This window comes from Pseudoliparis swirei, chromosome 23 (assembly GCF_029220125.1).
Source record: "Pseudoliparis swirei isolate HS2019 ecotype Mariana Trench chromosome 23, NWPU_hadal_v1, whole genome shotgun sequence".
Classification (NCBI taxonomy): domain Eukaryota; kingdom Metazoa; phylum Chordata; class Actinopteri; order Perciformes; family Liparidae; genus Pseudoliparis; species Pseudoliparis swirei.
In genome coordinates this window covers 15,900,698-15,923,526 of record NC_079410.1, presented here as the reverse complement: position 1 = coordinate 15,923,526, position 22,829 = coordinate 15,900,698, and the positions used below count along the sequence as shown (strand labels likewise).

General features: G+C 44.8%; 1 protein-coding gene across 1 annotated transcript; it reads right to left on the bottom strand.

Annotated features, from left to right (window-relative positions):
- Positions 1-1,499: 1,499 nt before the first annotated feature.
- Positions 1,500-21,745, bottom strand: LOC130188584 (disintegrin and metalloproteinase domain-containing protein 11-like; the record flags this gene model as incomplete). The annotated part of the gene is made up of 26 exons (XM_056406985.1): positions 1,500-1,607; positions 2,344-2,361; positions 3,392-3,482; positions 4,185-4,296; positions 4,946-5,114; positions 5,204-5,323; positions 6,231-6,336; positions 6,441-6,504; positions 6,586-6,636; positions 6,743-6,823; positions 7,114-7,206; positions 7,292-7,363; positions 7,998-8,097; positions 8,493-8,544; positions 9,072-9,162; positions 9,733-9,817; positions 9,912-10,078; positions 10,270-10,341; positions 11,037-11,206; positions 11,685-11,745; positions 11,840-11,903; positions 11,986-12,068; positions 13,797-13,863; positions 14,189-14,265; positions 17,574-17,764; positions 21,700-21,745. Coding segments are annotated over 26 exons (2,319 nt in total), but the record flags the coding sequence as incomplete, so codon positions are not given.
- Positions 21,746-22,829: the final 1,084 nt, after the last annotated feature.

The window sequence follows — 22,829 nt, the reverse complement described above, 5'->3', positions numbered from 1 at the left end:
CTCCTGGACCCCCGACTCGATCTCTTGAATCTCCTTTACAGTGGGAATCATTCCAAAGCCTCTGGGCTGAGGCCTCGCTTTAGGACTCAGGGCTATCAACAAATGTACAAAAGATTAATGACACTTAAGTGACATCTGAATTGGTAACAGAGATGTGCGACAGCTCGCTCAGCTGCCACATGTAAAGACGCGTGGACAGCGTGGCCGACAGGAGGTTTGCAGACTCCAACTGTATGTGTTTGAAACAGAGACAACTCATTATTTTAACATATCTTTTCAATAAATCTCCATACAGTGCATTTAACATTCACTATATCTTGCACATATTTACAAATAGGTGTGCATACAGTCGGCTAGTGCTCGTTTTTTTTGCCGATACATAACATACAAACTGTTGAACTCTTTATTCACGTGCTGCCTTATGGTGGCGCCATGGCTGCAGCACACAACAGCTCGTAGAAATAGAGGATGATCTAGAGGTAAAAATCTACCGATCTGCCTTTAGATAGGACTTGTGTTATTAGTGTGCATGGGCGCAACGGCCCCTAACACGCATACATTATTATTCTTTTTAAAAATCTCGGACACGCGTACATTCACACAGGATCAAATAGATTGAACTTCCCAGGCGTACAAATGTTTAGCCTCAACGTGGTAAGCACTCAGACGGATATTGTGGAATGTATGTTGGTCAGTCGTGTTGAAAACACACTAAGTTACGGTCTCTGTTAATTAAAGGTCAGTGGTTCGAAATGATCCCGAAACCAGAACACCTAGCGTCCCCGTTTAGTACCTGAAACTTGTGGGAGGGGCAATTAGGATGCCCCGTGTTAAAAGGACAAATAACATTGATCATAAACGTATCAGGCAGGGCTTCGGCTATTGGCTGTATGGATTTTTAACCATTGTTTGTATGATCAATAGTCCTTCCTCACACTTTCTTTGGAAAACATGCGAACAGTCCAGTGTGTGTTTTCTTTTCAATTCTCCATGTTGCCAAACGTTGTACATTAAAACAGATAACTGTGCGCTTTTCACGGCGTCGCCATGGAGAAGCAGAGCTCCTTCTCCTTTCAGAGAAAAGGAAACTCTTCCACTCCTGGTACTTATTCCAGTCTCTTAAATTGCCAGTCTGTGTGCTAGTCCAACATTTACCCGCGGGTTCAGTCGGTGGCAGCCAGGCAGTGGAAAGACATATTAAATTGGTCCACCGTTGATATGTTCTTCATCAGACTGTTCATGACGAGAGGAAAGGAGGTACACAGACGCCCCATGACATTCTCAGAGCCTCCGGACTGGAGGAAGACCCCGGTGGCCCTCGGCGTGTCCTCGGTGGCCCGATGGGAGCAGCCACACCACCAGTGTGACACGGCTGGTACGGGGAGAGCCCGGAGGAGGATGGAGCCGGACAGGAGGATAGACGATGGGAGCAGACGGGCGTGGGGAGGAAACCATGATCGGAAGAGGTTTGGAGATACTTTGGGTGCGGGAGTGGAAGACTTTTTTTTTTTTATCCTCTTCTCTGGTGTGTAAACGGTGGAGGAATGCAGGAGTAGACAGGACAGAGAGACAGAAAGACAGGACAGACATCTTAACCTCCGCCCGATCTGAAAGAGAAGTGAAGAAGGGGAACTTTAACAGAAAAAAAAAGCTTCAAACTAATACCGACTGCTGCATCGGCCACAGAGAATGATGCTTGAGAAATGGAAGAAACTATTCTGAGGACAGCAGAGGGATGGAGAGGTTTGAGAGGAAGCAGAAATTGAAATGAGATGCATGTCGAGCGCGGTGATGAGTCAAGGGAGACATGCTGAAGGACTTTGGAATGGGAGCAGATTGTTAGGGGATTATGATACGTTTGTCACGGGGTGAGGCTCAGGTGCAGAGACAGGCTGGACTCCAGGTTTGAGTGAAACTTAAAAAACTTAACTTCAGAAAAAGGTACAACATAAAAACTCTGACTCGAAAGCAGTTACAAAAAAACACTAGAAATCACCATGGGAACAAAGACTGGGAATGAGACATCTAAAAAGAGCCCCAAAGAGACTGAGATAAAGACAACAAACCGACAGGAGACAAGGGAAAGACTGGCACAATATGTAGGGGGGAAACACAGGTGTACAACATGATGCAATGAAGGAGACAGGAGTGGCTGAGGGCAGGTGAAGAGAATTAACCAATTAAGGAAACAGAGGAGTGGCTGAGGGCAGGTGAAGGGAATTAACCAATTAAGGAAACAGAGGAGTGGCTGAGGGCAGGTGAAGGTAGTTAACTAATCAAGACAGAGGAGCAAACAGAGGAGGGAACAGGGCGTTACAATAGTCACAGTCCTGTAAGGTTTACCTTCCTCTCTGGATATTCCTGCTTCCAATAGGCACAAAGAAAAAAAGACCAGAACAAAATGATTCATGACATTAGGAAATATGACAAATAATGTCTGACAAGCTAGACTATTTTAAGGAGCATGTTGTGAAGCTCATCATCTTGTATTAGAAATAAGAAATGATAGAGAACAAGCTCCTTCATTAACAGTTAGAACAGTTAGAACTGTTACAATGTGACATTAAACAGGCTGTCAACAAAAGATCTTGTGTTTTTCACGGATTTCAGGACAAAAACATAAATCACCGAATGATCAGCCATTCAAGCCCTTATTCATCCATCAGTTTTCTCCATAATAGTTATTGATCACATGCAACAGGTCTACAGTAGTCATACTGGCCATCTCAGCCCCAGAGTCTCACACAGACACTTACCTCTGGCTCTAAAAGGACTGACGACACGCTATTAGTAACACACATGTTGCCATTGAAGTCACAACTTTTCATTAGCCACAATAATCCTATGAAACCAGCCGGCGCAGTCCTTTCAGGTCAGAGCGTAAGAAGTGAACAACAGGCAGCGTGCACTGGTGGAACGGTGCAGGAGCAGCACATCAGTGAGGGCATTTGGGGTGAAACATGACAACGCAGGCTAAAAGAGTACCAGAGGTAACACTTTAAGAAAAAGATGTATACTATAAGCATTACATTTTTAAGAAATAATAACTCAAGTGGACTTAAGAGAAGTGCTGCAGCGGTTCCTGACAGATCAACATCTCAGTCCTGTCATTACTATAAAAGGGTGGAAAGGTGCAAGGGGGTGTTGGGGGGGCAGGTTGGACTCATGATTCAATCAAAGAAAACAACCGCTTTGACAGATTTTGACACCAAAAGCAGAGTTCAAGCTTTAAGGTCAGACTCGACTTCCCTTCCCCCTCCTCTCTCCCGGTCGGACGACAAGTTGCAAAGTAATATTTCCGAGAGGTGGGAGTGGGAGGAGCGGGGGGTGGGGGGTGGGGGTCCTTCAGGTAGAAGCAGACAGGTACACAAAGGCATGCCAGAACTCTTACTTAAATCCCCATCCTGTTCCCCCTAGGATTATAGCTGCCAGGAGAATAGCACCTGCGATGGACCCTATTATGATATTGGTGCCACTGGGACCTGCGCATAGGAAGAAAGGGGGAGGAAGGGTACGGAGGAGGAAGAGGGGGGAGGGGCAGAAACAAAACAACACCACTAAAAAACACACATCAGAGGACAGCATCAACACTGTACATCAACAACAACAACGAGAGAGAGAGAGAGAGAGAGAGGCAGATGGTGAGATACCTGCAGACAGAGAAATAGAGATGAAGTGAAGGAGCACATGGGGTGGAGGTGGGACAACGGGCGGGTGAGCGAGGGAGGTCAGGGAGACAACAGAAAAAAAGGAGAGAGAGAGTGTTATTACGGTACTTTGTTCTCATCCCCCTCTCCTGCTCTTTCAGCTGGACACCCTCTTGCTCAGGGTGTCTTTTTTTTGGCCCTATGAGTGCAGCAGCTCAATAGATCTGTCACAGTCAGACTGCACGAAAACAAGGAAGGCACTTAAAGATGGCACACACACACACACACACACACACACACACACACATGCTCTAATGAGTACATGTGCCTCAACACACACCCACACTCTTCCAGTGTTGAAACCCAGACTTAGCGGGAAGTCAAACACTGAGTGGACTTAATATCTCACAACAACCAGGTGAACTAGTCTTTGTGTTTGAGGACATGAAACTGGGCTCCACTTCCGTACAGAGTATGAGGGGAGTATGAGAGGCGGTCAGAAAGAGAGATGCGAGCAGCCCGAGAGGCGCCACGGACCTTTCTTCTCCGGGCCGGTCGGGACTGTTGGCTCGGGGATGGGATCAAAAACGCTGCAGTCCTTTCCCGTGTAGTCCCTGTCACAGATACACTTCACCTCGTTACTGCAGGTCTACAAGAGAGAGAGAGAGAGAGAGAGATTAATATCAAGAGCGATAGCTTCTAATAGAAAGAGTCAAGCAAGCAGGGTGTTAAAACCAAAATGTAACCAGTAACCATGGAGATGTTGACAGGTGAAACAAAGACATCAATGAATTAATCCTTGTTCAAACTGGGCTGAATTTCAATTGAATTGCCATTTTAGTGACATAGAGCCATTGTTCCAACAACCGTTCAATAACAGAATTTAATTTACATGCAGTTTGTCATTTAGATGCTGCTGAACACTTCCGGTGTACAACTATCATCATATTGGATGCGAATGTGCTTATTTTATAAATAATAAATAAGAGGAAAATATTTGAAACAAAAACAATGGTTGTTTCTCATCGAGAACTAAATGTGGAACAGGTCCTACATACAAGTCAGAGTAGTTAATAAACTACGACTGACCGAGGGGTCATACACAATATTACCTTTTTATTGACACTGTCATAGACGTGTTAATATTTGCATTATAGTAAACATATTACAAACACCATCTTTAACTACGACCTCAGTAATAAAAGCCCGATAAAGAGAGATATTATAGCACGGTTTGCATTAGATTATGGGCTACTGAGTGCATGTTATATGTCTGTAAAACGTGAGGAATTCTTTACCCCGTGGTCAGTACAGATGCGCCCATAGCTGGACCCTGAACAGGTGCTGAGGTTGAATGCCGCCACAGGGAGGCAGCGTCGCTCCAAGCACATCATGTTGGGACCACAAGGAGTGCCCTCCTCCACATAGCCCAGGTCTGACCCGTCCTCCAGCAGAGCATGGCCGCCTCTGACGTGTCACACAGGTGGGAGAGGAACTTGGAATGAAGTGTCTGAGGACATGCCGTTCTAAGTGTACACTAGGTGGGACCCACTTACCTGCAGTCCAGGTATTTGTTCTGGTGGTAGAGGGTGAAGCTGGTCACCTCTCCCTGCAGGTCTCCAAACTTTGGCTTCATCGTCACATTGACGCAGAACAGGAAGCCGCATAAGACATCCCTGTCGGGGAAGAGTGACGGGTAGAGAGCAAACTGGGGCTGTGTTCACAATATCACCATTATTTTTGCTTAAAAAAAAAAAAGAACATATCGTTTGGACCATTTTCTGGATTTAGTTGTAACGAAGGATTTGGGGAATTAAAGACACGGCTTCGTCTTCAGAATGCAACCGTAAAAGTTTTTATATTATCTTTATACACGTTACCAGAAGTGTGAGATACGCCTTGGCTAAAGAGACATGCAGCGCGAAATGAAATAAAGAAATGTTGTTGGCTTTTGTTTTTTCATGACATTAGTTGAAATGATCAAATAAAACCAGCCTTGCCTTTTTAATTAAGTAAAGACTCAAACTTAAGCAGTGCAAAAGAAGTCAAATGTAGTGAACAGGCACGTTCACAGACATGTTGGGGGGCAGGTGCTCAAACCAAAACATTTTTCATCATCAATCATTTATCTATTGATCACTGGAACTTGAAGTTAGCAAGTAATTGGTTGCGACGAAACACCTGAAACACATTGTGTCGTGAGAAGACATGTGATCTAAACAAAATGACATGTTTTCTATTACAATTTATTTTAATTTAAAAAAATGATAGGAGCGAAAAATGCCATATAATAAACGTGAGAGGAGGAGGAGGGAGGGGAGCATGTCATGGGGAAATTCTCACAATAACTCAAATAAATGCCCCGTCAGATATCAAAACACATTTGGGGGGAATTGATGACAGAGAGTCATTTTTATTCTTAAATATAAAATGTGGCTCCAGCAGAAAGGGCACTTTTCTCATCCAGGGCAAAAGGTCAGGTGCTTGAGCACCACGAGGGGTCGATCTGAGCACGTGCCTGGTCGTGAACACGCGTGTATCCTTCTACAAGAACCACAGAGGGATCAGGATGGTGTGACTCACGGCTTGTTGCACTGGAGCCATCCTTGGCCCCCAGGACCCGGACCACAGTTGCCTTTCTCCGTCCCCTCAGCGTTCAGTTTCTCATAACAAAACCTGTCTGCTGAATCTAAGACGGAAAACCAGGATACTAATCAGACTGCTGCAGGTAGAACGAGACCACAAAGCCATACATAAAACACCAGGTGAACGCCGCATGTGTGCTATACTCACTATAACCCCAGAGCCCCCGACACTGCCCGTCCCGAGTCCTGCATCGTCCACCGTAACAGCGACCCTGAAGAAATGAGGCAACGCTGGTAAAGTATCTGGACGCGTGAACTGCAGAGCAGAAAACACGCCACAAAGGAGCCCTCACCTGGTTGGTGTCACACATGTAGCCATCAAGCTTGTGCACATTGTGAGGACACTGCAAGAGAATCAGAGTACTTCATGTTCTGGGTACCCTGCTTGATCTTGTTGTTGTTTTTGTTGTTGTTTATTTGTTTCCAGTGTTCCATTACAGTCAACTGTACCTGGCTGGAGTCTCCGGTGCAGGTCTCTGGAATATCACAGTCGTTCACAGCCTCTCGACAGGCCGCGCCTCTCCGCTCATACTGGGTCGAAGCAGAGAAAAAGGCATCAGGTGAATGCTGGATAAGTCAACCACAATATGTTATTATACTTAATATAGAGATATGTAACACTTAGTAGACGCTTTTCTTCTTTTATTTTGCATTTTGGGTAAAAATACTGTTTACTTAAAGGGGTACACACCAGGAATCCCTGCACATTAATATGAAAATCGTAGACGTAGGGATGCCTTATATCTAAAACTAATTTCTTATTTCATCTCTCGAAAAAAATCTATCATTACTGTATCAAGTTATTTCTTGGGTGGACTCACCTTGCAGCTACTGCAGCAGAGTCCGTTACTGCACATGGCGTCGTGGGTAAGTGTGCACTTTTTACAGCAGGCTCCTCCACTGCGGGCGCACTCCTGCCGCCATCGACATGAAAACAAACCTTCAGCTGTGCTCCAGAAAACAGCTTAGGAACTCCACCACGTCCAACTGGGTACTCACCACTTGGGATCCACAATCACACTCTTCCCCTGGCTCCACAAAGCCATTCCCACACTCTGGAGGGTCCAACAGCTGAGGGAGACAGAGATCGACACATATGAGCACATATATATGTATATAAATATGTATAGTATATATATATATATATATATACACTGCCGTTCAAAAGTTTGGGGTCACTTAGAAATGTCTTTATTTTTCAAAGAAAAGCACTGTTTTTTCAATAAAGATAACATTAATCAAAAATACACTCTCTACATTGTTAATGTGGTAAATGACTATTCTAGGTGGAAACGTCTGGTTTCTAATGAAATATCTCCATAGGTGTATAGAGGCCCATTTCCATCAACTATCACTCCAGTGTTCTAATGGTACATTGTGTTTGCTAATCGCCTTAGAAGACTAATATCTGATTAGAAAACTCTTGTGCAATTGTTAGCACAGCTGAAAACAGTTATGCTGGTGATATAAGCTATACAACTGGCCTTCCTTTGAGCTTGAAGTTTGAAGAACAAAATGAATACTTCAAATATTAATCATTATTTCTAACCTTGTCAATGTCTTGATGATATTTTCTATTCAATTTTCAATTCATTTGATAAATAAAAGTGAGTTTTCATGGAAGACACGAAATTGTCTGGATGACCCCAAACTTTTGAACGGTAGTGTATATATATAAAATCCTTCGTCCACACATGGCCCTCACCTTGTTTGGCTTGTTGAAGAGGCAGCTCCCGCCCCCCTGGAGCAGAAACTGGATGTACTCATCAACGCTGCAGCGAGAAAACTTTCTGGGCAGATAGTATCTGTATTCATAAACATAAACACACAGCACAATGCTTTTCTGCCAGTGAGGAATGCCAGATCCACTGAGGGTGTCTGTGCCATCACGTTGCAATCAGACAGGAATGTTACCATCTGCAGAAGGATATTACTCAAATGAATCATTTTAACTGGTATTGTTCCATTTGGTAAGAGGAGACAAATCCAAATTGTGCAAACTGTAAAGTAAATGGTTTAGATTAAATATGTAATTCTTTCAAGGCAGTTGGCAGACGTATGCCTTTTTAAGCCGTCAGATTCAAGCTGTGATTATCACAAGCTTGGCTAACTGAGTGAAAGAAACCGAAAGAAAGAGCAGAGGGAGTGCAACAACACGTGTGTTGTGTTTCTGGTGGTTGTTCACTTCAGTGTTTTTTACCCCGTGTCCTCCATGATGCAGCCGAGCCAGGCATCTGGGCACCTGCAGTCTCCTGTGAAGAAGACCCCGAGGAAGAAGAGCACAGGTGACGGGAGGAAACGTATGAATAACTAACATGAAAGAAAGCAGTGAGATTATCGTCACACACAACCAACAACCAACCAAAACTGTGACACTTCACACGCTGCCGCAAGTCTTGAGAAAACAGATGTATGATCAACAAAGAAGAACAGTCTTTTCCTCTGGAGACAGAGGTGAGAAGAGCCCATCATGTGCACTGAGCTCCTGTCCTGGCATTGAATAATGGACCCGATGGCTCTGAATCACGGGGCCCATTGCTCAGTGGCAGCAATGCTCTAGCCACCAACCCCTCCTTCCTGGACTCAGGTGACTAATCACCCAACGGAGAAGTCTAATTACAGAAGAGAGCTGGACCGGGATCCTCAACACCGTCCCTCTGTGCCTCAATCCTTCCCACACTGATCTCCCTCGCTTGCTTTGATGATGTATTCAGTCAAACCCGGGTGTGTGGATCCTATCGTCCCTCCTGCATTATCAGGCGTTCCTGTCATCTTTTACCTGCAAAGGTGCCCACGTTGTTCCACCTCATGCCGATGTTCTGGCCCAGACTCTGGCACAGCGTGATGGCCATCGCTCCGACATTCCCGTACTGCAACCCATCCATAGAGAATCAACAGGGGACGTTGACATCAAATTCTAAAAATAACTTGATTTGTATCAACCAGGATTAAATAGTTTTGGGAAATATTCTCAATAGCACTCTCGTATGATAAATATAAGGCAACAACCAGTTTGCATAAAGACTGGACACAGGGGAAACAGTGAGGCCGGCTCGGTCAAAAATGGAACAATATACCAGCATGTGTGAGGTTTTAAGTAAAAAACAGAGTTGTAAGAACAACAAATCAACGTTTAACCAGGGAGCTTTTCACTGGACTATTTCTTGGCTCGGACCAGGAAGGTATTTAGTTTATCTTTGGAGAGAGCCAAGCTGCTGTTACAGTTTCCAGGCCTGGCTCAAGCTACATATGAATCATACAATCATGAGAGACGTGAACAAAAAAAAAGAATATGAATTAATTTCCTAAATGTAAAACTATTTCTTGAACTTGTCGTTTATCTAATAATTCGGTTGCATCCAAACTTAAAACTCATTTAATTAAAAAAAGGTTTGAAATGGAGGTGGTTCCATATAGAGGCCTTTCTAGCGTTTCCTCACCTCGTTGATGCCTCCTCCCTTCGTCAGAGAGCACACTCCTCCCGTGAAGGCCGTCCCGCTGCGGCTGCTGTGAAATGTTCGCCCTCTGAGGCGCAAAGAAAAGTGAACGTAACTTTGAATAAAACCTCAACAAGTAGCCAAACGTCATACAAGCCTCAAAGATATCAGATTCCTCTTACGAGAAAAGATGGACCGCGTCACTCTGATCTTTGATGTTGTCCTTCCTGTATTTCATGAATTTCTGCAGCGTTATCAATGGATCTTCTACTACTGGCATCATGTTTTTAGAGGTCCAGGTCTCCATAGCAACCAGCACGATCCTCGTGTTCAACTGTTCCTTGTAGATCTGGGGACCAAAAAAAAACGACCATCAGTCTCCCACTTTGTGCGTATGACACGTGTGTCGTGAACACCGTGCGCAATCTGGGATCGATCATTTTAAAATGTAGAAGTGAGCACACACCTCCTGCCAGGTGCAGAGTGTGTCCACAGAGTTCAGGAGCAGGAGGATTATAAGGTTTCACACAAAGCTCTTACCGCGTCTGCCATGTTGACCACTGCTTTGGCAAAGTTCTTGGTTTGGCTGCTGGAGCGACGCAGCTGTACAAACTGTGGAGACACAGAGACACACAGATGGCGTCAGAGAGAGCTCACATGCACTCTTTCACACACACACACACACACACACACACACACACACACACACACACACACACACACACACACACACACACACACACACACACACACACACACACACACACACACACACACACACACACACACACACACACACACACACACACACACACACACACACACACACACACGTGTTTGCATTTACATACCTAAAAGGACCCTGACATTGATTTAAAGGAACTTGTTTTATTTTATCTTGCATTTATTGCAGCTTTATTTTAGTATTATAGTTCCCACTGACACATGAACACCTGTACATGTACACTGAGGACAGTTGTATGAGTATAGTTTACTTTCCCCAGAAAGCCATACTCTGATATTCACGGATGCCACACAAAAAAAGGACCAGCAGCCCAAATGTAGCCTTCTTCTCTCATGTTGACATTTGTCGGACGTGGAATCGTGATAGTAACCATATTAAATGCACACATTGTAAAGTTAGGCTGGTAGATGCTGTTAGATTGAGGCTCTGTTTGACAGCTTCCATGACCTGGACAACTCAATTTATCTGCACAACAAAGACCACCAGCAAAGACCACCAGCAAGGAGCACAAGTAAAGACCGGGCGTCCACATGATTAGCACTAAAAAGTACTCTCAGCTCACCATTTCATTGTCGTTGACCACCATCAACTCGATATATTTGGTCTCAGTCTGGACGGAGCGTTTGCGAACGTATCTCTTGGATCTCCTCAGCCCACCAGACACCTGCTGCTCACTCATTTGGTCATCACCGTCACCTCCTCTGCTTTCCCACTCATCGTCCTCTGTACAGTCTGGACACACAGAGAAGCAGAGCCGCGGGCACTTAGAGCAGTATCACTAGTTTATTGTGCATTAAAGGTGCAGTGCAAACGTTCCTATCTCAGTTTCAGTCAGAACATTAAAGGTCCCAACACACACAGCTGCAACTGTCGCCATCACTCCCCCCCCACCCCTGACTGAATGAAAATAGCTTCCCGTTAAATGATCACATTAGTTTTGTCAGAATTGTCCTCTCTTGCTGTCGTGACACACAAGTTGTCACCACAACATGTGGACAGTATAAGCAGTAAATATGAAATATACAGTAAAGTCTATTTAGAAACTATTGCACCAGTAGAAAGTTGGTTATGTCTGATTCATCGAATTGAAGGAAAGGCAATTATATTCATATATTGAAATATCATAAAGATAAGAAAAGACTTAAAGGTTGTTCCATTCCGATGTGATATATGAGTATCAGTAGTTTATGCTTTAAATGCAATTGTGTACCTGGGCAGTGGGGGGAAAGTCTGATATCAGGCATTCTGCGGATTAAGTGAGCGCCATCGTCCTATAACAGAATATACCCAGCAGACATTAGACACACGAGGAAATCACAATACCTTGGTAATTATCTCTACAAGTGCTGCCCTCTGACGATTTACCTGTTTGCTCCCGCTGTGAACCGGCTCCATCGCGTAAGAGAAGAAGCCGTCAGAGAACATGCCGCTGAGGACCGACAACAAGAGGAAGAAAATATAGCAGGACAACAAATGTGATGCAATGAACAAAGCTTGACTGTGGGGCTCACCACAGGCCGTGGCAGGTGGAGAGCGCCGCCCAGGACTCTGGCACACCTCTTAGCCGGCCCTGGTAGTAGCAGTGCTCCCCTCCCTGTGGACACAACGCACCACTGGGTCATGAAACAATCTCTATCGACACATATTAGGCTTCACATGCTGTCTTTTATCTTTCATTTGGGCATCAGGATAGGTCCGCTATGAGAGGAAACCACTCACAACCTCTCCCTCTTCCCCCACTGTCGCATTTAGGACACCGTCTGTGACCTACTTGTGTGCTGCGCTCTCCTCTATTCTGCTTCACTGACAATGGAGGTGAAGTATAACCTATAAGACAGGCATCTCGTCAATAAATTAAACAGAGAGCTCTGAGAATGTAACATGAAATGTACAGGACGACGGCTGCATCTGCTTTGATCAGCACGACGGAGCCCCGGCTTTTGTCTCCAGCTCACGCTCCCTCGACAGAGGGCGCTCTGCTTCACGAGGAGGTCACGGAGGTGAAGATGAACCAACCGGGAGAGGTGAGAAAGGTCAGAGACACTGTTTCACCGCCATCAGATTGAGTTCAGCGGGGTGTCTCAGGCTGGACAACAACCCCTCGGTGCTTTAAATGGAGAAAAATAAAAGCGTCTCTGACAACAGAGAGGACTCTGGCGACGTGCTGCCCACAATGCATCACACCTGCCATGTTCTGCAGGTGTGATGCAGCTTTATGTGAGGCCTCCGTCCAGCTGAGTGACAATCTGGTGTAACTACAGGACCCTGCAAGTGACCTCTCCCTCCCGCCGCTCCGGGAGCAAACCTAGACGATAACCACCGTTACACCCTCAACATAGCTTCTCCCCTATATCCCAAAGCTTTTCTTGCCTTTGTATTAACTGACATTTTCCTCCTCATTTTTCCTTCTCCTCCTCTTCCTCTTTCGCTCGATCTTTCCTCCCTCTTGCTCTTCTTTCATTCCCTGCGCTGCCAAGAAGTTAATGACACTGCTGAGCAAACCGGTTGCTATAGAAACAGGCTTGTGATTGGTCAGGAGGACTGAGGGAGAGTTTGGAACGATTGTGGGTGGGGACACGGAGTGCTTGGGTAGGTGGGTGGGTGACTGCTGGGGGGGGGGGGGGGGGTAAGCAGTGAGTGGCACATTTAGACAAGAAAAATAATAGAAACATTATCCATCCCTCCTGGCTGGTAAAATACAACGACATTCCTCTGGTCGGTCCTGACAAGCACACATCACGTTAGATGTCAACGCTTTCATCCATCTCCCTGCTCTCTATCTCTATTCTTTGAGCTTGTGACTGAACATTAGAGGCATCCACTGACTTTCTTCTTGACCATCTGAGAAAGGCCACAGCTGAGAGAAATGCATGCATCCCGCTGGCAGGAATAACCCAGGAATGTGGAGCACAGTAACAGACAGTTGAATGGCAGCCTACTTTAGAAACAGAGAGCACACACAGCACTCTATAAATAGATACGAACCGGAGGATGAGATCAAACTGTAAAAAAACATTACAATCACATACAAGGATCAGCCTTGAAAAAGTAAACACAATTAAACAAAAAGAATGTGACTTAAATGAAGCGGCTCTGCGTTAGATGACCTTAAGATATAAATGAGACCTGGGCACTGTGTTATATAACGAGCTCTCGAGAGGCATTGCATCTGACAAACAAAACTTTTAATGTATTCTAAGATTTACTGGCAACAGCACCGGCGTTAAAGCCAAAGAACTGAATGGACCGCTCTGGTCATCTCATTAATATGCTTCCATCTTTGTTCACTGAAATCCCTCCACATCCCCGGCCCACAGCTTACCACAGACTGTGAGGGTCGGCCATACTGGTTAAAGTGCCGTTCCACATATTCTGAAGACAGGAGGTGACTGCAAAGAGAAGAGAGATGCCATGAACCAAACCGCATTCTCTCCATGTATTCAACATTAGTGTTTCAGGGTTATTTCCCACCTGTTGCTCTCACCTAAAATGAATTTCACCCAAAAAATCTGTGAAACCCCATAAACATAGAGCAGTGTGTGTGTGTGTTTCACATTGAAATTCCCTATCTTGTCATGTAACATAATAGAGGCGCTAAGTGCATTTGCTTAAGTGCTGGGAAATGCTAATGAGAGCAGCTGTTGTGAATGAGGTGCTCCTCCTTATACGGTATTGAAGTGTGTCCGTAAAGGAAGATCTGACAGCAATACTAACTGGTTCAGCTCCAGGTCCAGAGTGAAGGTGTGTCCGAAGGCCTCCACTTGGAAACAGCTCTGGGCCAAGTGGACGGGCTGAAAAAAACAAAGCCCAGTGACAGAGACAGATCTCATAATTGATCAATTCAAGTGTAACAATACATTTGTGGTTCAGAGTGTCACTCCGTGAAAGCCAAAGAGAGCTTGTGAAAAGCTTCTATGAATAATTTATCAGAATCAATAGTGTGCACAACTCGGCAGCTGAAATATTATGATTGATAAGGCCTCCATTGATCAGCATTGTGACAGGTAGGACTGCGGAGAGCGACGGTTGTTTACGAGCCACGCTGGATATTTGTGAGGGAGATGGACGGAGAGGGAGGAGGCAGAAGAGAAGAAAGAGAAAACTTTGCTGGTGCGGTCTATATGCATGCCGTGTTGAGCCAATGGCCGGAATGGACAGCTGCCAGAGGTGAAGAGGTGAGGAGGTGAGGAGGCGGCAGGGCCATACGTGAGAGGGAGATGTATTGCAGTCTAAACAGTGAGTCTCTTCAGCAGCCATGACTGTGCCAGCATGGCTTTGATCTCAGTCTGGAGGAATCAGGCTCGAGTGAATCACGGGGCTTTTACAATAAAATGCATCACTATCCAGGATTATTCCCTCCGGCGAGTTCGGACATCAGATTTCTTCCTACTGTCTCGGAGAGGCTGACGCATGGTGCCTTCAGGGCCTCGGCCTCTGTGCAGTAATATGCATTTGTGTTTTGATCATTATGTGATACTACTCTCGGTGGTGGGCCAACAGTTTTCACCAGGAGGTCCATTTGAGCTTTCGATTGTATCGCCATATCTTCTTTGAAGGAAGCAGTTTGCAGTTGCATTACAATTGTTCCAACATTTTTAATTTGTTTCGCATATTGGTTCAGAAGGTGAGATTGAAATGTCTTGAAATTCTTGACACAAGTCATGACCAGTAGCAGCTTTGGAGCTTTCGATCACACCACATCATCCATCCATCTTCCTATGAGCCATGATGGATATTTTCATGATGGTTTCTTCCCTATTTTCCCCCTGAAGGGTTATTTGGGAGTTTTTCCCGATCCGATGTGAGGTTTTGGGACAGGGATGTCTATGTGTACAGATTGTAAAGCACTCCGAGACAAATTTGTAATTTGTTAAATTGGGCTATACAAATAAACTGAATTGAATTGAAATTGAATATTCAATTTAACATAATCATAATAATGCCAAAAGATGTGGTTGACTTTTGTGTTGAACAAAAACACAAAAGCTAAATGCTAAATGTACTGTATGTGGGAATTGGTCTTACTGAGTGCTTTCCTTCAGGAATTTAACCTTAAAATCCCTTCATTACATCTTATTACATAAAAAAATTAAAAAAAATACTTTGAATTTATATAGCGCTTTTCTAGACACTCAAAGATGCTTAAATCTTTTTTTTAATGTATAATAATAATAATTTAAGAATCTTTAAAAATAGAGTAAAATCCATTTTAGGATGTACAGGATATCCACCTATCAAACAATAATGTAAATATCTGCGGTAACAGAAAATGTCTTCTGAAAAAACATTAACGCGAATGTTTTTCAGTGTCAACTAAACACAAATAAATCATCAGATTTAAAAAAAATTTAAATAGTGTGGCAAGAATGCTGCCTCATCGTTTCTTAATGCAACATGATGTGACAGAAAATTGAAAAAAAAGTCCAGCTCATCCCCTGCTCCCTCTAAATGTCCCACGGCCCTCTTCAGTATCTTAAATATGAGCTTGAACCGTGTTATCATCTCCACCTTCAGAATGTATATTATGGGAACTGTTGTTGCTTTTTTATCCATCTAGAATCTCTTTTGGTTAAGACAGTTTCTCCTCCAGGGGCAACACGATTCATCTTCACTGTAGTCTTCTTCAAACATGTGACTGTGTGTGTGTGTTTAACCCTCCTGTTACCTTACCCCATTCAATGTTTAACCCTCCTGTTACCTTAGGGTCAATTTGACCCCATTCAATGTTTAATGTCGGTGTTCTTTCGGGTCAATTTGACCCCAGGCTGTTTTTCACTGTGTCAAACATACAAGAAATATCAACTTTTTTATATATTTAAAGGGCTATTTAGGTAGTCAACAAACAAACATAAAGTACCTCACACTTAAAGTTGGAAAACAATATTAATTCTAATAATTTTCTGGAGGTTTTAATTGCTGGGGTCAAATTGACCCCGAGGGTAAAATACAGTATGTCAGTAAATATAAAGGTAACAGGAGGGTTAAACATTGAATGGGGTCAAATTGACCCGAAGGTAACAGGAGGGTTAAGGAGCCTAATGCACTCTTTCATAACAGTTCTATGATCTAAATCATATCAGCATGACACTGAGACAGATATCGGGGGGTGGGGGGTGCTCAAGCCTCCTGGACCATGCAGCACTTCTCACAAGGATATGCTTCAAAATTAATGGAGACATACTTCAACACATCGTTGAATAATGAAGATGTCGGAGGCTCGGCAGCCGGAAGATCGGACATTATATATTTCAGGACAGGCGTCGTGTGGAGATGAGGGCCATTACAAAAACAAACATGCAGACGTTTAACCAGCTCTATGATAAACTGTGCATGTACTACAACGCCGGCACACACACAACGCAGGTCAGAGGGTTTCAGTGTCAGAACCTGGCCCACATGTTACGGCCTGAATTTAGGCAGAAAAATGTCTGCAAAACAACAACAACAATGTGTCTGTCTTGGTTTAATCTCAGCTGTCATTAATTCAAAGTGGACATTGGAAAGGATTTTTTTGGGTCACTAACTGGGTCAAAATAACAAAGAGCGGAGATTGCTGCAAGACACCATTATTTACTCGATCCCGGTGGAGCAGGAGCTGCCTGAGCCAGAGAGATGGATGCTGCTGCACCGTCACACACACTGGAAAAACGAGGTCTCCATCAGCAGCTCAGCCTTGGGCGGTACTCTCACATACACGTCCACACAGACTTGCTCCAATGCCACCACGAGTGAATCTCTTATAAGGATACATGCTGGGAACTACATTTCTACACACTGATCTGCACATGAAGCATGAAGGAACCCTCTTCATATGATTTTGGTCCAGACAAACATGTTCTACCTGTGTATGTGAGGTACATTCATGTTCTCATACATTAACTATGCTTTCTTTTTATTCAAATTACAGTGAAATGGATGTATTCCTCATTTTGCGGGGAGATTCCTGAAAGATAAGGACCTGTGTGTGTACGTGGCCCTCAAATTATGACCACTGGACAGAGAATCACGGAGAACCAAGTGATCCATTGTGGAAAACACACTGCAGTGGGAATAGGGCAGTCTTACATGAGGTGGGGGGTTACCATTAGTTACAACTTACCAAAGAGCTCCCAGTGCTGTTGTTCACCCTGGTATCCAAGTGGTCATGAGCCATTTCCTCTTCCGACTCAATCTGCTGCACCAACCGCTTTGGAAAGGTGACCTTGGTGGCGGTGTCCTCGCTGTCCGGCTGCCCTGCCGGGGCAAACCAGTCCCAGATGCCTCCATCCGGTGCAGGGCTCCTGTCCACACCTGTGGGTACAACAGAGACACTCTTACTACCGACTCATGAGTGTGCACAGGGCTTAGCAAGGCAGGGGCTCCCCGGAGCCTGTCAGTGGTGTGGTACGTTTTCATTGTGTAACAAAGAAAACCGTAAGAGTTGATTAAAAAGAGTTGTATTTTGGAAAAGTAACATGCCATATTACTTATTCAAGCAGGTTAGCAGGTCTGCCTTTCAATCCCTGCCTGTAGTTGAAGTGTTGTTGAGCAAGACACTTAACCCTGAATTGCTACAGTATATGAATGTAACATGATTGTAAGTCGCTTTGGATAAAAGCGTCAGCTAAATGACATGACATGTAATTTATGTATACACCAATAGTTTGGCGACCTAACTTCTCACACTGAGCTGTTAACTGCTGGAAGAAATGTGGTGAATATGATGAGGTTTCAATGAAACATAATTGATGTGTTCATTTGTCATATATTCTTTAGCCTGACGCCCTTATTTATATAAAGGCAGCAACACGAGGCCGTGTAGCTTCACATCACAGCCGACACCGGGGATGGAAAAGTGCTGGTGCTGGTGCAAGGGGGAACAATGTGAATGCAATGGAACGAAAAGGGTGCTCCCGCTCTTTATCCGAACCCCTCTCTCTCTCTCTCTCTCTCTCTCTTACCTGAGACCGCAAGCCTGTCCGCTACTGCTGCAGAAAAGACCATGAAGCACCACACCGCCAGCATGATCTTCACATATTCTCCCGGATTACAACATCGAGCGCAGCAAAATGTCCCAAAGCCGGCCGACGGAGGTAAAGAGAGAGAGATGAAAACAACGCGCGGCAGAACCGAGCGCGAGGAGCACAAGTGAATCTGCCACACATCTGACTCTCTCTCTCTCTCTCTTTCTCTCTCTCCTCTCTCTCTTCTCTCTCCATCTCTCTCTTTTCTCTTGAATTCTCTCTCTCTCTCTCCTGTTGACCATTTTAATTGGCATATCATAATTATAAATACAATTAATCACAACCCCGTGAAACGGCGTAGATGATCAACATAGGCCAATATATTGATCAGCGAGGAGAGAGTGAGCGTGTGTGTCATCCCCAGCATCCCAGCAGCCTCCTCTCGTTGCCAGGGAGAGGATGCGACAGCCCCGGTGGTGCCGTGGTGCACTGCCTCGTAGGGAGGGGAACGACTATTCATTAGTTTTCTAAATGTGGGCCACGGGTATATGAACAGCACGATATTTCGGAATACATGAAGAATACAAATATGCAGGATGAGGCTGTGTCCCGAGCGAGGAGAGGCATCACATGGCCTGGCGTCATGCAGCCTCATGTTATCAGTGTTATTCAGTCTCATGCTGTGAAATAATAATAAAACCTGAGATGATCTACACCTACAGTTCATGATCCATTCCATCATTGATCATCACATCACCATCTCCCTCACCCACAGCCACCAGCCAAGCGCAAGAGGCAGCTGCAGAGACAGCGCCGCCGGGTTATCGGCTGGTTATCGGCTGCAATCAGGTCCCAGGTCACTGTCTCTGTTCACTCCAGGTTCTGATGCCAAAAGATTGTCATGACCCCCCCCCCCCCTGGACCTCCTCCCCCCTCCCCCCTGAGTCGGGAGGGAGGTCATCCCCATTCCACCCAAGTCCACAACCTCCAACAAAGCCATCGGCGGTCATGGACATGAATGGACCTGATGACGACCCACTGGGACTACCCCCCACTCTTCCTACCTCCTTCTCTCCTCCCTCTCTCTTCCTCCTCCTCTTCCTCCTCCCTCCTCCTCTCCTCCTCCTCTCCCTCTCCTCTTCTTCCTTTCCCTCTTCCACACACACATGCACTACTACTTTAAAAACACACCACACTCCCACACACAAACACACCTCTCTTATTTGTTTGTTGTCTTCCGTTGATTGTTGTTTGTTGTTTGTCATGTCCATGCACTGCACACAAAAAAAAAAATTCCGTTTGTTTGTGAAAACATTCTTTGGCAATAAACCTGTTTCTGCACGTTATATCACATTTCCTGCAAGCTGGGGCTTCTGTAGTCACACGTTCACCTTAATAATTCACATTGCCTTCACAAACAGATCCTTCACCTTCATCTGCCCCTCTATCCCCTCCGCTGAGCTTCATGTCCACATCTCATTATCCATTGTATTCGTATCCAGAGGGGAATCTGCATGTTTTGAAGGATTTATATCTCCCTCGGTTTTGGCTGCCTGGTTTTGTGAACCCTGCTTGACTTGATTAAAGGATGTTGGACAATGCCTCTGTATTTGTCCTTTTAGGTTTTTTACACTATCAAAAAATATATAAACGTGATCATTTGATATATATCTGGAACCTTTAAAGATGTAGCTGCAGAAAACCAGACTTGTTACTTCTTAAATTAAATAAAAAATATAGTGTAAAAAAAAGTGAAACGAAAGAATATATATATCAACATATTGCTGTGCTGCCAACACATTTAGTAATACAGCAGTGATTAAACATGAGCGGTATTGTTTTAATGTAACCAACATACAATTAAATGGCTATTATTTAAAACCATAAACACAGATCAATAAACATTATTGGAGACCTGCAGTCAGTCATTGTGATGGGACCCGCAGGGTTTGTATGATAAGTCTTCCATCCACCAACACATCCCGCTAATGGAGGCATATTGTGCACTGACAGCCGCCTCTGAATATTTCATCATACCCCCCTTTGAGAGTAACAGGGATCAAGCGATGAGGAAAAGATGGAGGGGAGGGCAGCAGCATCAACGGCAACGCCTGTCTCTTCTCTGCTGAGAAAACATAACTCTCAAACTCCAAACAGACCTCAATTCAGTTCAGACTGTGAACTCGAGCCTTCATAGTTCCATATACACACAATGCAGGTGCACTCAATTAATTATTCAGCAATCACCACAGTAAAACATGCAAAGAGAACTGTGAGGACTCAGGCCAGCTGAGTCTAGGAGAGCTTCATCTGTACGTCATATTTCTTGGTGCAAGTGGTTCCTGTATGGGTCGAATAATCACATACCAGAGTTTTGACATCTCTGACGTCACAGAAAAATATATAGCCATGAGGGAGGCCTCAACTATTTCTCTATAAATCCATATTCAAAGTAGAACCACTTTGTTAAATGCTATTTTGGCTGCAGAGTTATGAAACAATTGTAAAAGTAGTCAACCAAGATGCCAGAGCCTTGTGAGATAAAGGCACACCACCCTCTACTGTTAAAATATAGCATCATCATTATTGCAAACACACATCAGACGATTTTATGTTGGCAACTGCATAAAGCCAGCCTACTCTGAAGTCTGACCACTTTGTGAAATAGATTCCACCCTAAAGTGCTAAGATTTGACCCCAACCGGCAACAACTGTCTAGCTTTGAGCTCGCGCACGTCTGCACTTGCCCGTAATTTTACACTAATGAGCTCAGCAAAGCAATTAGGTTAATTAGTTTCAGCTTGCGCTGACTTCTTGTGGGATGCACATGTGTCCAATCAGTGAATACTGGCCCACCCGACGTTGCCAATAAAGCAATTAGGTTCTTTCACGAGGCCATAAAACAGACTGACTGAAGACAAGCTTGACATCACTGTTCATCTGTGGAGACGAGATTCAGACATCGAGGAACATGAATGGTGTGCCCAGTGAGAAACCCGCCGGCGGCCCACCGCCGCCGCAGCTGTTCACCTGCGACCACGCGGCCTGTGGCGCGACTTTCACCAAACAGTGGCGGCTGAAGGAGCACGAGACGGTGCACACCGGAGCGGTGAGGGGGGAAAGCGAGGCTATGCCGTTAATGTCTCAAAGAAACTCTTGTCAACTGTATTGTCAGTGCGTATGCTCGGCGTCGGCCTTCTTGAACTTGTGTGTTAATGTCCACAGCGTCCGTGTCTCTGTACATTTGCCGACTGCAGTCGTCGTTTCTCTCGAAAGGCTCACCTGAGCCGCCACATGCTTCAGCACAGCGGAGTGAAGCAATTCCAGTGAGTCATTTTGTGTCCTGGTTGCTCAAAACGCCTGAAAGCTTGGACCTCATTTGGACTTTGCTTTCTCCAGATGCAAATTTTCGAGCTGCACCAAGACTTTCTTCCACGCAGGCAATCTGAAAAGACACGTGGGCTACGTCCACGCAGACAAAACAAAGTATTTCAAGGTTTGTCAAAGTACACATGTTTCCACGAGATGGCGCCGAAAGGCCAACTTTTAGCAGCATCCGCTGAGTCTCTGCTCATGATGATTTTTGTCATTTTATCCTCTTGACTTGTTTTCCTCCAGTGCGACCAGCCAAACTGCTCCTTGACCTTCACGAAACGCAGAGTGTTTAAAATGCACCTGCAGGAGCATCACGTGCCTGTTAAGTCAAAGTACGTCTCGTGTGCCGCTACATCTCAGAAAAGAGGGAAATGTGGTGTAAAATGAGACTATAACTGAGTTAATCACACACCTGAGATCTTGAGTTAAAGATTATTCACTTGCCATTTTAATTGATCAGATCTTTAATGCCTGCAGTCGAGGCTCGAGCAGAGAGAAAGTAGTGGTTCCAGGCTGAGGGTGTGTGTTCCCAGTTGACTTACTTGAATGTATTTCTACCTGTGCCTGTCCCCGGTGGGGTACGCAGGTGTTCGAAGGCTGGCTGCGCCGCCACGTTTGACTCTCATATCGCCCGCAAAGCCCATGAGAAGAAGCATGCAGGTTGGTTTATTTCAGTCTTGGTGGTTCTTTCATCTTCTACCCCTGTAAAACTTTAAAAGGGTGTTGTGGTTACATTTTAATGTAAACTTTGTGTCATCGTTCAGGACATGTATGTTTTATTGTTCCTACACAGGAACCAATGTTGATTTCCTGATGCTCACTGGGCTTGTTTCTTTCCCTGCAGGTTACCGCTGCCCTCATGCTAACTGCCAGGTGTTTGAACACACCTGGAGTAAAATTAAGAAGCACCTGGTCAAACATCCAGGTAAATATGTTACCATAGTACAAAAGTCCTGAGTGTTTTTCTTTTTGTTAATTAAAAAATAATGTCTTGTAGCCACGTTCACATGCCAAGCATGCAAGAAGGAGTTTCAGAA